This window comes from Drepanopeziza brunnea, assembly GCF_022702325.1.
Source record: "Drepanopeziza brunnea f. sp. 'multigermtubi' strain 214-2 chromosome Unknown ctg5, whole genome shotgun sequence".
Taxonomy (NCBI): Eukaryota; Fungi; Ascomycota; class Leotiomycetes; order Helotiales; family Drepanopezizaceae; genus Drepanopeziza; species Drepanopeziza brunnea.
In genome coordinates, this window is record NW_027094068.1 from 2,063,164 (window position 1) to 2,076,959 (window position 13,796).

Here is a 13,796-nt window from a genome sequence, read left to right on the forward strand (position 1 = left end):
TGGATCAGAGGACTATGAAATGGATGGGTTTTCCAGCGGCTGGCGAATCAGTGTATTGGAGGGGGAGGCGTTTTGGATATCACACGAACGAAAGCGTTTTGGATCCTACGAAATAGCATTGAGGTACTGGGTACCTCTGAGATTTGTAGCGAGCAATTAGCATGGCATGGAACGGCGTCAATTGGCCGCTTCTTTCTGCCTACATGAATGAATGTAGCATTCTGAACGACATACTGTACCCAACAAAATATTTACAGAATATTTCTTTCCCTTCCGTTACTGACAGTGACCGAAGCCCGACCAAAGTGAAGTGTTGATCACAAATAGTCGCCGTGCGAGCGAGCAGTCCGTTCGTTTGAGTACTGTAATAGTCAGTGCGCTGCCTCATAGTAGAATAACCTGCGGACTCTCACAACGAATGCACTGTCCTTGAACTCCGTGCAAAAACTCGCTTACCCAACTAGGTACCCCGACCCAAATAGGCACGGAAGCGACGACATCCTAAGCGAACCATCACGATCCCAAACTCTCCGACCTCGCTACGTAGAGACTAGAGTGCCGTGACAGACTTGCGCCACCACCCAACACCAGTGGGCCACACCAATCAGCCCACCCCACCAGACAAGACCACTTCGCCCCCACCACTTCTCCCGATCCCCACAAAACCTGTACAAATTTTTTACCGACGATATTAATCCATACCCGGCACTGGTGGGCATGCAAATCAGCCCGCTCGCCCGGGTAGCTCAATCGGTAGAGCGTGTGGCTCTTATCACAAAGCAGTACAAGATCACCTCAAGGTCGTGGGTTCGAGCCCCACCTCGGGCTCAATCCCCGGGGTTTCCGCATGGAAGCTTCCCCTTTTTTTGGCCTTTGCTGAGTGAGTCTTTTGAGTATCAAATTTAATCAAGTCAAATCCCGAACGAGTAAGTATGTAAGGAGAAAAAAAATATTGGTTACACCAGAAAATTCGTTCTCGGGCTTTGAAGGTGAGAATTAGGAGAAGGGAGAGCGGCGTGGAAACAAGAGTTCTCTCTGATTTGGGGGCTTTTGCGGTTCTTGCTGCTGCTGCGCTTTCTTTCTTTCTTATGGATATGTATGTATATATGAATATAATGTATATACACAGAGGAGTGAATCGACAAATGCGATTCGATTGCTTAAGCAGGCGGGACAAGCAAGACCAGACCAAAGAAAACCATCCATCCATTCATTCAATTAATTCAATCATTCAAACAAACCCTTCTTTCTTCCTTCTTTGTCAAATCTCCTCCTCCTCCTCCTCCTCCTCCTCCTCCTACCAAACAAAAAAGTTATTTTTTCTTTCATTCTCATTCTTATTCTCATTCTCATTCTCATTCTCATTTACTTATTTATTGACACTTCGTTAGTATCAATCAATATCTTAACATCCACCACCACCACTCACCTACCGGTACCTACCTACCTACCACGTTTTACCAACCCCCCCCTCCTTCCTCCTCCTCCCCCCCCCTCCTCCCATCTCCCATCTCCCCCCTTCTGCTAACAATCTGCTTAAATAACAGTCAACTTACCTCACCTCACCTCACCTCACCTCACCTCGCCTCACCCAACCCACCGCATCATCATCATCATCATCATCATCATCATCATCATCCATCCACCGCATCCACTACATCCACCTACCCACCCACCCATCTATCCATCATCCATCATCATCATCCACCCCATCCACCCATCCATCTATCATTTCTCTTCACGGATAATGCTCAAGACGAGTAGAAGAGACAGAGAGAACCCTTAGGGTATTGAATATTGAACATTAAAGAAAGAGAAGAAAGAGAAGAAAAAGAAGGAAGAAGAAAGAAAGAAGAAGGAAAAAGAAAAGAGACAAGCTTGCAATCAGTGAATGGGGAACCTGGGCTGGAGCGGTGATGGTAGAGGGTGACAATGGCGGGGGATGTGTGTGTGTGTGTGTGTGTGTGTGTGTGGGTTCTCGGTCCCTCTACCTCAGATCTGGCTGGGGAGGCGTGTAATCATCTCGCACCTTACGATATGATGGGGCCCCGGCGGTGGTTAGTCCGGACGCAGCAAAGACGGACCAAGGGTAGGTACGTACAGCTTGTGCAAGTCGTCAGAAGCCTTTCTTTACACACGTGTGATCCCTAGCAGCTACATCAAGGTAATGAAATGAGGCTAGGCACAGTGACGTTGGGCATTTATATATTTCGTCTTCTCACAACTCATATCTACATAACCAATCTCTCGGAGACAGGTTCGTTATTAAGTTGCCATCTCTCATCCCCCCCAAATCGGTATACACCAATCCTCACCACCAGACCCATGTTTTAGGCATCGCATCATCGCCCAGACCGCAAAAAACGATATATGGGATTCTTCTGTTCATGGACATCGTAAAGAAAAGAGGTGTGTACAAGAAATTTTGCGCATCATGTAGAAAAGAAAATCCACGCAACCACGCCATGCAACGACCAGTGCCTGCAATGCATATAATGAAAATGTTTTTTTTTTTCGTGTGTGTGCACCACGTGGGGTATGGTGTAGGTTATTGAGTTTCGAGAGAGGTGTCATGTCATGGAGTTGAGGAAGGGACTGAAGAGAAGCTCTTCGGCGCTGGGTCGCTTGGTGTGGTCCACCTCGAAAGCCGACTTCAAAAACACGATAGCCTCTTCGCTAGCATGATCGGGAATGGTTGGACTGTTCTTAGCACCGCCAATCTTGAAGATGGCTTGAAGCTGGGAGCAGTCAGGGAAGGGATGATTGCCGGTCATCATCTCGACAATCAGGCAGCCGAGAGACCAGATATCGGCCTTGCGAGTATACGATGTCTGTTTCACGACCTCAGGCGCCATCCAGAAGACTGAGCCTTGAAGTGAAGGTCGGTTCTTGTTGTTGCCAGCTCCGCCGAGGAGGTTAGAGGCTTCGATCTTCTTCGAGATACCGAAATCGGAGATCTTGATGCCCCCCTTGTTATCGACGAGAATATTGGCTCCCTTGATGTCACGGTGGATGATCTCACGGCCGTGCAGGTAGGCAAGACCAGTAACGATCTGTCGCACGAAATTGCGAATGAGAGGCTCCCGCAGTGCTCCGTATGAGTTTAACATGGACTGCACCGATCCACCGGGAACGTATTCGAGGAAGATGTTCAAGTGTTCAGCTGACGAGCTGGCTCCGAGATATTGGACTATGTTAGGGTGTTGAAGATCTCTCAGAAGACTAATCTCGCGTTTCAGAGCATCGATCATGCTCTTCTTCCGTGCGTCATTCTGGCTGTTTGAAGCAGGGGATGGAGCTTCGACTTGCTTGACGGCCAGAAGTTCTCCCGTGACAGCGTGGAGAGCCAGGTAGACACTACCGAATGAGCCCTGCCCGATGAGCGCACCCTTCATCCACTTGCTATCATCCCATGAGTCACCGGCAAGGAAACTTTGCAGTTCTTCATCCTCGTCCTCTCCGTCTTCGTCCAAGGCTTGGCTGATATCCCTGAGAGAGCCACTGGCTTCGGTGCTGCCATCCTCGAAGAAACTACTCTGGACGATGTTGCCATCGGGATCCGTGATATTCACATTCGAGCTGTCCGATCCACTGTCTCGGAAAGAGACGTATGACTTTCTGTTGGGCTCGGAAGGCGATTGTTCCTCTTGCACACGCTCAAGCATCGACGATGCAACCGAATCTCGGTATCGGTTGTTGAGTCTGCCAAGATCCAGCGGTTTGACCTTGGCGAGCTGGCTGCCCCCACTCAGCCAGGTATCGGCGATTGTCGGCATGGGAGGTGCGTCAGCAATGCTTGACGTATAGCTGAGGTTGCTTGCGACGCTTAGACGGCTGTTGACCTTGCTCAAGCGTGTCGATCGCCGTAGCGAGAGCCGGGCAGTACGGTCAATTTCCTCTCGAGGATGGTCCGGGAAGTACGTTGTCAGATCTGACGTGATCAACTCGCTGGGAGGTCTCTGGCCAAAGAATTGTCGCAGCACGCCCTTCTTCCCAGGGGGTCGAGATCTTGAGGTGCCTGTTGGTTGCTCCATGGACGGGGGCCGTTCTAGAGCGTTGGCCGTATTATGAACATTACGTTCACGTTCACCTGCAGAGACGGCCGAGTTCCCGGATTGGAAAGAGGCAGGCGACAGTGGATGCTGTGGTCCGTCGTTGAGGCTCTCCCCCAGAACTTGCTGAACCTTCACCTGACTTCGCCGGTCCACAGTCTCGGGCACGCGGTTTCGGTTGGCAGCGGCTTCTTCAACAGCGATACTTGCTGCCCGTTGTAGTTCGGCCTCGCCCGGCTCGCCCTGGTGTATCTTCCGAAGAATCAGACGATTTCGCTCCGGTCTCTTCTGGTCCTTGATGATTCGCCAGAGCTCGGCCTCGGTGATCCGTCGACATTGGCTCGGGTCGGGGTCAACCCCAGCCAATACGTAGAAGCAGTAATTCCTGTCGTGATCTTCCCGGTACCCAAACTTCCTCAGCGTCAGTCTCATCACCTCCTCACAAGACTGGCAATCCAGAATCCGCACGACCTTTGTCAATCCACCTGTCGAGATGACTCGGATGATGTCTTGGTTTTGCGGTAATTGAGTCATCATTGAGCCATCGATGCTTGAATTGCTTCGCATATGGGCGACGTTGCTGTTGTTGCTGCTGCTGCTGCTGCTGCTGTTGTTATTGTTGTTGTTGAGCAAACGAGCAGTTTGCGGTTGCGCGTCTCCAGGTGTAATTGGGCGCCTGCCACTGGTCGATACTGCGCTTGACGGGTTGCTTGACCCGTTGTGAAAGCCCTGGACGCTCTCCCTTCTTGATATCTCCGCAGGACTTAGGACACCATAGCCATATCTGGGCTGTCGGGCAACCCGTGCCTCAGACCCAGTAGTGAGCGGGGAGCTCGGTCGCGATTGTGGTCTGCTGGCATTCTCACGAATGGCGGCAGCTGGAGTGAAGCCAGGAACGAAGCCCTCAAATTGTCTCGAGTATCGCTTGTTGGAAGGTGCTGTAGGAACCGCTCTCGTGGCAGCGTTGTGTGGTCTCGGTGAGCCAGTAGCGGGAGGTGTATAGTGTTCGAGGCCAGCGAAGGAGTCCTAGACTTGTCAGTATACAAGTAATGCTGGTAGCATTGGCAATGCCAACTCACTCTATTCCTCTTCTTCTGGTTGGCGTAGGCCTTGGTCCTCAATTTCTTGATGTTGAGGAATAGTCTCACTCGATCCCCGATCTTGTCAATGCCCATCTCCTGCAGCACCGCCTTGTCCATCTCCAGTAGATTCTCTCCATTGATGTTGTTCTTCCGGAATATCTTCACGTACTCTCCACAGTTCACACTGACCAGCCAGTCACACACTCTGTCCTCGTTCCAGTTCTTTGCTGACTCTGGCGACTCGGCGTCAGAAAATTCCGACGCTGTCGGGCTGCCGAAGGACTGGTTCGAGGTCACAATGGCAGGTGCCCGGCGGATGGACTGCATATTTGACTGAGATGGGGATGAAGAGAGGTTCGAGGAGTTCGATCCCAGATTCGTTTGGAAAGGCGATTTCGAAGCTAGCATCGCCATCGTGGTTGAGGGGGGCGGGGGCTAGTTACGAATGGTGGACGTGGAGAGGATGGTCGAGAAGTTGGTGGGTGTAAAATCGATCAATATCGATCGGTCGGTCGGTCGTTCATCCGTCCGTTGGTATAGAGAGGGACGGATTCCGAGCCGGGTAAGAATTAAAGAGCGCAGAGGAGGCTCTTGATATTATAGAATAGTAGACTTGGGCGTGCAGGTGAGCTTCGTATTAGAAGGAGATCAACCAGGATCGTCGCGTGTGATGGCTTTTCTTTTTTCTTTTTTTTTTTCTTAGTCAAAGTGCAGTAATAGTGGGATAGGGATTTGAAACAGGAAAGTAAATCTCTTTCCGAGAGACAGACGCGGTGTTTTCGGATGGGAGAAAGGTATATTATGAATGATGGTGATGATGATGGGGGTGAGGTGAGGTGAAGTGAAGTGAAGTGAAGTGAAATGAAATGAAGTGAAGTGAGATGTAGAGAAGGAGACTGAAACAGTGGCTGATTGATATGCGGGTTGATGGATGGATGCATTGATTGTGCTTACCAGAGCAGTAATAGGTACCGTACCTCAATCAATCGTCACCTCCTTTCCTTTTTTTTTCCTTCTTTTTTTCTTTTTTTTTGTTCTTTCTTTTCTTCCTCCTTTTTTTTTTTTTTTTTTTTTCCTCAAGGCAGATGACGGATGCAGATGATTCCCGGTCGAGTCTCGTCTCGAGTCGGAGCGCGGGTGATGGAGATGTGGAAAGGAGCGGAGAGAGCGAGGGGGGGGCGGACGAGGGATCAAAAAGAACAAAGGCGGCTGTCGAGGATGAGGTTGTTGCTGTTGTTATTCTTCTCCTTCTGCGTCTTCTTATTGGTTGGAATGTCATGAAAAGGCAAACCACACGACTCGGCACACAGACCGCAGGGATCAGAGCATACAAATCGTCGATCGCGCACCTGATTGGTTGATGCACTTCTGAAACGACCGACACGCAACACGCGCGCTCGAGGAGACGAGAGTCAGTCAGTCGATCCTACTTGGCGAAAACAAGAGGTTTGATGTCGGACTGGCGACGACTGCCACGCCACAACCGTCCCTACAACAGGAAGGGTATTTGTGTGTATGTGTGGAAGGACGGTAAGTAGGTCGGTGTGGAGGTAGGTACCGGTACGTACGTACGTACGTAGTACGTCTGTGGTATGTCCCCATGTACTGATGTACCGTACAGTAGTAGCTTCGTATCTTCACCTCCTCCGCCGCGAGATGAGACGACACGAGACGAGACGAGACGAGACGAGACGAGACGAGACGAGACGAGACGACACGAAACGCGACAAAATGGCTCATGGGCCAATCAAAGCAATAATCTATGGAGTAGCTACAGTATCGATCGCGATTCGCCATTCGCTATTCCATCCGCCATTCACCATTCGCCATTCGCTATTCGCCATTCGCCCGCCATTCGCCATTCGCCCCGAGATAATCCGTTCCGCCCCGCCCCCCCCATGCTTTTCCCGAGTCTTGCCTCCCCGAGTCATCGCAGGCAACTCAACTCAACTCCAATCATCTGCACCGTCAAGGCATAATGAGTGCAATAGACTTCTGAAAAGTGCATTTTACTTCTATAAGTAGTTGTCATACGCACGCGAGTTAATACGCTCGTGAGTACCACGACTTGTATACGGAGCACCGTATGGAGTGAAAAACATGCTCCCAGTCCCAGTCCCAGTCCCAGTCCCAGTCCCGGTCCCGAGCATCTCATCTCCGATCTCTCGCCGCCCTTCCTCTCCCTATCAACCAACACCTTCCCGAAACGGCAATCAGCTCGAGCAGAGGGCGACCCGGATCGTCAAACAGATAACATTTCTTCACCGCAGCTGTGGTCCGTCGCTTCGCCCAATCATCCAATCATGCAATCATGCAATCATCCATCTTCCCAGCGAAAAAGATAAGAAATGTTTCTTAAGCTCAAGCCCCAAGTCCAAGCCCCAAGTCCAAGCCCCCAAGGCCCCAAGGCCCCAAGGCTCCAAGGCTCCAAGTGCAGCAGATCAGCGCAGGGGCTCATGGTGAAACGAAACTACAGAGTAGTCGTCGTAACGCGCTGCCTCTCGCGGCTCGCCCAGGAAACGGCACCAGGACCTACTGTCCTTACGCTGTACGTACTGTACGTACTGTACGTACAACTAGGTAGCTCCGTACAACTACAGAGGGCCTACCGGTACCTAGTTGTAACTATACCTACCTATGTGACTTACGTCGTAGTAGTACCTACCTACCTATCAAAGAGCCCCCTCACGAAAAGCTTCCTCTCCGTGGACCTCCGTCCGACTCAAAATTACAGAAGTGGAGTCGCTTTTCCCCATGCCTCGACCGCTTGAAACGACCGAGTGCTGCTCTAACTACGCAGTACGTAGTACGTAGTACGTAGTACGTAGTAGTAGGAAGGATAAGTAAGCGACGCTGACGTTTCTCGTGCCCGCAAGTTCAGATAAGAGAGCTGCGCCGTACGGAGTAGAAAGCCCTATCGGGAATGAAGCTCATCGCACGCTCAGCGGGTTTTGGTTACAGGATCGCGAGTGGACGTAACAGGCTAGCGGCGATGGTTTCAATCATGGCAAAGGCATACGGTAGGTACCGGGACCGGTACCGGTACCCATACCATACCGTACGTACGGTAGAGCAGCACTCTAATTTGTGCGGCCCAGGCAGGCGAAACTATCAGCCTGACGCGTCGCGGTGGTGGTCAAAGTCAAGTCAACCACAGACAGCTTGGGGCTCGGACCAAATCTCATTTCTTTCGCTGTCCGTCCCGACAAAACTCGGACTGCCTACCACTTTCCATGGCCGGTTTGATTGCGGCCCATGCATGGATACTTGAGGCGAGTGCCGATGGATATTACCATCTTGTCAGCAGTAGGGAGTACCTGTCACATAGGTAATACCGTAGGTACCGGTAGGTACCTACCTAGGTACGTAGTACATTTTTGTTGGCTTCGAGATCGGAATTTCCGGCACGGTATGTATGGAAGACCCTGCTTCTGACCAGGAGAGAGAGTTTTCAGGCGAAATGAAATGCATCCTGCGGAATACTTGTCAAATGAACAACCACCTGTTCCCCTGATTCGGGCCTTTCCCATGGAGCGTCATACTCTAATACCGGCGGTGTCCTCTCTTCATTGGAAACTCAATCTGGATCAGATCAAATCAAGCTTTGCAATCTTGGGATTCGGGAGCGAGAGACTCTGCTGATATCGGCTTTTTTCGTGGGCCAGATCCACGAGCTGGAGGCATTCAAGCAGGAGAGTGTCAACGCGTTCGAACTCATGGAAGGCGTGTCTGTCGTCTGTCAAGGGCAGGCAAAAGACTGCTGTGGAGTGAGCCTGAGCGAGGTTTGCCATCACCCCATGATTCCGGAAGCTTGTCGTTTTCCTTGTGAGATGCATTCCCCAAGAGAGCATGCGGTGAGTGACATAAGTCTGTGTATGGTCTCGCCTGAGGCTCTACGGAATATACGTAGTAGCGACATCTTCATCTGCACTTTAACTTGACTTCCTACTACCGGTACTTCGTACCACCTCCTCGAGGCTCGAATCCCCTTGCTACTACTATATATAGCCAATTAACCATGCCTCGATTTATCAAAGCTGAAAGGTAACGCCCTCTGCGCCCACGTGACTCAACACCCATTCATAGGTCCGTGCAGGCTATTGACAGCCTTGGACTTCCGTACCTCGTCACAGCCTCGAGGAGCTCCCAGAACCATGAGGTAGCTTCAACCACAAGATCGGATGGCTCTCGACCACTCGAACGGCTACGTAGCCGCACGAAACCTGCAAGACCTCAATGACAATGCGCTACCCATATTCAATGTCGAGCGGGTGCAGCTGCAGTTCTCGATAGCGTCCGACTTCGTGGCCGCGCAAGTCGCAAACAACGTCCTGGTGCTGGCGCTCTCCAACGGCAGGATCCTACGCATAGATCTGGACAACCCGGCGGATATCGACGGTATGTGTGGATTGCCGTGGTCTTGGGAGCCGGATGCTGATGCTGGGCAGATATCGATTTGCCCAAGAAGACGTCCGAGGTTGGAGTGATACGGCGCATGTTCCTGGACCCGACTGCCTCGCATCTGATCATCTGCACGGCTTTGGGGGAGAACTACTATCTTCATACCCAATCTCGACAGCCCAGACCGCTGTCCCGACTCCGCGGGGTTTCTATAGAAGCTGTAGCGTGGAACCCCGCCTTGCCAACCACTTCAACGCGAGAGATCCTTATTGGGGCAGCAGACGGGAATATCTACGAAGCATATATCGAGACATCTACCGAGTTTTACAGGAAGGAGGACAAGTATCTAAAGACACTCCTGAAATACCCGGATGGTCCTATTACTGGGTTATGGGTTGATGCTGTGCAGGATGCGAGGAAACCGGACTTTCGAAGGGTTTTGATTGCGACGCATAGCAGACTCATACATCTTGTTGGAAAGATTGGCCGGACAAGCCACGAGGGTGGAGCTTCCATTTTTACAAAGCTGTTCGATACGGAGCAGCCTATTGTACATGAAATCTCGAGGATCTCCACCACCGCTGCATCGTCCTTGGTTGTGTCCCCAGATGCTCCAGACTCGGCATCGGTGGAGAGCTTGACTCCCGATCGGATCTTTGCCTGGCTGTCGTCGCAGGGTTCCTTCTATGGTCGGCTTTTGACATCACCAGCTACGACTGAGTTGGGCACCAAGGTCTTCGCAGAAGCAAAACTGTTGCCTAGATCACAACTACCGGCCTCGGAATCGGGCAGTGGTCGTAAAAAACCCGTGCAGGACTCCATTGACTCGATCGCCTTGACTCAGTGGCACATTGTGTATCTGGTGGGAGGGCGCGTAATTGCGATCAACCGCCTTGATGATCGAGTCGTTTTTGATCAAGTTGTCCTGGATCCAGGACAGCAGGCTCTTGGACTCTATGCGGATCAACAGAAGAACACATTCTGGCTGTTCACTACGCAAGAGATTTACGAGATAGTCGTTACAGATGAGGACAGAGATGTGTGGAAGGTCATGCTAAAGACGGAGCATTTCGATGCGGCATTGAGATATGCCCGAGGCCCGACTCAGAAAGATGCAGTGGCTACTGCATCGGGCGACTACCTTGTTAGCAAAGGCTCCTTCATCGAAGCCGCGGGAGTCTACGGGAAAAGCAGCAAGCCATTCGAACAAGTTGCTCTCATTTTTGTCGATAATGATCAACAAGATGCGTTGCGGAAGTATCTACTCGCGAAGATCACAACTTACAAGAAAGCGTCGGTAATGCAACGAATAATGATTGCGAGTTGGTTGGTTGAGATTTACATGTCGAAACTCAATTCTCTTGATGATACAATCATCACCAAGGCTGAGTTGTCTGAGACACTGAACCCTGCCATGACGAGGGATCAGCTTGACACGATACGAGCTGAGTTCCACACCTTTGTGAACAAATACAAATCAGACCTTGACAGGAAAACCACTTACGATATCATCAGCAGCCATGGCAGAGAAGAGGAATTGCTCTACTTTGCCAGTGCGGTTAATGACTACAATTATGTTCTTGGATATTGGATGCAAAGAGAAAGGTGGAAGGAGGTCCTCGATGTTCTCAAGAAGCAGACAGAGCCAGATATATTCTACCGGTACAGCAGTGGGCTCATCACCCACGTCGCAGTAGACCTTGTCGATATATTGATGAGGCATTCGGATCTGAAAGCACGGAATCTCATTCCTGCCTTGCTGAGCTACGACCGAAACTTCCAGGGACCGCTGTCCCAAAATCAAGCCATACGATACCTCCTTCACGTCATCAACCAACTGAATTCGACCGATGCCGCGGTTCACAATACCCTAATCTCCATGTACGCTTCCCACCCTTCGAAAGACGAGTCGGGTCTGCTCTCATACCTGGAATCTCAAGGAGACGAACCAAGTTTCGATTCCGATTTCGCTCTACGGCTCTGCATAGAGCACTCCCGCGTCCAATCTTGCGTACACATCTACAGCACGATGGGCCAATACCTGCAAGCCGTTGAACTCGCCCTAGCCCATTCCGAAATCGACCTCGCATCTCTCGTTGCCGACCGTCCAGTCTCCAATCCCGCCCTGCGGAAAAAGCTCTGGCTCGCGGTCGCCAAGAAAGTCATCTCCCAATCCAACGGTATCAAGACCGCCATCGAATTCCTGAAACGCTGCGACTTGCTGAAAATTGAAGACCTGATACCCTTTTTCCCTGACTTCGTTGTCATTGACGATTTCAAAGAGGAGATCTGCGCTGCTCTCGAAGATTACAGTCGTAACATTGACGGTTTGAAGAAAGAGATGGATGAGTCTTCGCAAACGGCTACGAATATCAAAATTGACATTGCAGCTCTGGACCACCGTTATGCGATCGTCGAGCCGGGAGAGAAGTGCTACGAGTGCGGCTTACCTCTCCTGAGCCGACAATTCTTCGTCTTCCCATGCCAACACGCCTTTCACAGTGATTGTCTGGGGAAGAAAGTGATGGAACAAGCCGGGCTCGGGAAGAGCAAGCGGATCAGAGAGTTGCAGGGCTTGATTGGTAGGGGGATGGTGACGGGTGCGAAGAGGGAGAGGAGTATTGCGGAGCTGGATGGGCTGGTGGCTAGTGCTTGGTGAGTTGCTTCGTTCCGCTGCGTCTGTGGTAAGGTTGGCTATACTGACGTACGTGAAACAGCATTCTCTGCAGCGACTTCGCGATAAAGCGTATCGACGAGCCGTTCGTGCTCGCGTCAGATGATAGGAATGAGTGGGCTCTATAAGAATATTTAATTTAGTCAGGCCTCTCTTGGATGCGGAAGCCGTCATACACACACACAACACCCAACCACAGCTCGCATCTCCAACGTGACCAGGTTCTTTTGAAAGTCGAGCACTCTTGGTCCTCGGCCAGGGAGAAAACAGATAGGCGCGGGCGAAATGAACAACGGAGCAGAGCACGGACTGACTGACTGACTGTAGAGCTGCGGTAGCAAGTCCCACGTTGTAAGATTACACCTACCTACCTACTATTTGCCTTGTACTTTTTTGCCACCTTGCACGCGCACACAAACACACCGAAAACTTAAGCCTGCTTGCTGGATAGGTCCAGATTCTGACTGTCTGTCTCCTGGGTCCTGGGTCTCTTCACCCCGGCGGGATCAGTACTGTACAGTACAGAACAGTATATTACATTATACTACATACACCAACCACCAACGTCATTTCCTGCCACGGTGTAGGCTTCTTCTGCTGCTGCTGTGATTACTGTGATTTACTGTGTCATATATTGAACGATGGCAGAGAGAGAGGGGTAGAGACAAGAGACAGAGTCTGGGAGGGGAAGAGAAGGGAAGGGAAGGGAAGGGATGGGAAGGGATGCTGGGCCGACTTTTGTCCGTCGGGATTCGAAAGGGGAGAAAGATCAAGATGGTGCCAGGGGGGGGCGAGGTGGGGGTAAAGAGAAGGGGCTCTCAACAACTACCGCTCCCTCATGGATTGGATTCCTAAGCCAGTTGGTTCCCTTGGGTTATGGGGAAGCGTGGTGGAGTTATGCCAGTTTTTCCTCTGCAAATTAAATTTTTTTTTCCCTCGCTTTTTCTCGTTTTTTACTTTGGTATTTCTTTCGTTCTCGGGGGGGTTTTTTTAGAGGGGGAGGTTATTGTTGTGCTCGCTTGGGAATTTTTCTTTGGGCCGCAAGCGAGAGGGGGGGTGGTAAGCGAGAGGGGGGGGTGTGAGGTGGGCGAACGAGAAGCCCACCCTCCGACGCGAGCAGGATACTCCAGAAACCGGGCGGGTCTCTTGTTTGCACCTAGTCAAGGGCAGCGATGGATTTTCCAGAAATCTGGGCAGAAATCTGGATAGAAGGCCGAGCATCATCATGAAGAACGAAGAATTAAAAATGGAAGAAAACATGATCTAGGACTTTTTTTGAAACAGGTTCGGCTGGTAGCGAAATGCCAATAATAACCAAATATGACACAAATTGAGGCCAAAAGCTTAGTGCTTGAGTAGAGGGCGCCACATCCGGCTGAGAAAAAAAAAACTAAAAGCTAAACAGGTTCGTGGTTTCAGAATTCAAGACAATGGTGTTCGTGCCTGAGGCTTCATTTTACCAATGAGTATTCAGTGGCCGGATAAACTCTAAAGCCGTTAGGGCACGTGTTACAGTACCGAGCTGGGCGGCTCGTTCTTACACCCACAAATCCAACGTCACAATCCTCCATCTCCGCCTAGAAGGAC

The 13,796-nt window shown here is 50.9% G+C and overlaps 2 protein-coding genes across 2 annotated transcripts; one reads left to right on the forward strand and one right to left on the reverse strand.

The window, feature by feature from the left end:
• Positions 1-2,570: 2,570 nt before the first annotated feature.
• Positions 2,571-5,548, reverse strand: L3040_003906 (uncharacterized protein; the record flags this gene model as incomplete). The annotated part of the gene is made up of 2 exons (XM_007294915.1): positions 2,571-5,078; positions 5,132-5,548. 2 exons carry the CDS (start codon positions 5,546-5,548, stop codon positions 2,571-2,573), a joined length of 2,925 nt encoding a protein of 974 aa, XP_007294977.1.
• A 3,767-nt stretch (positions 5,549-9,315) lies between these two features.
• L3040_003907 (uncharacterized protein) lies at positions 9,316-12,337 on the forward strand (the record flags this gene model as incomplete). Its single annotated transcript, XM_007294914.2, has 3 exons — positions 9,316-9,532; positions 9,583-12,190; positions 12,253-12,337. 3 exons carry the CDS (start codon positions 9,316-9,318, stop codon positions 12,335-12,337), a joined length of 2,910 nt encoding a protein of 969 aa, XP_007294976.2.
• Positions 12,338-13,796: the final 1,459 nt, after the last annotated feature.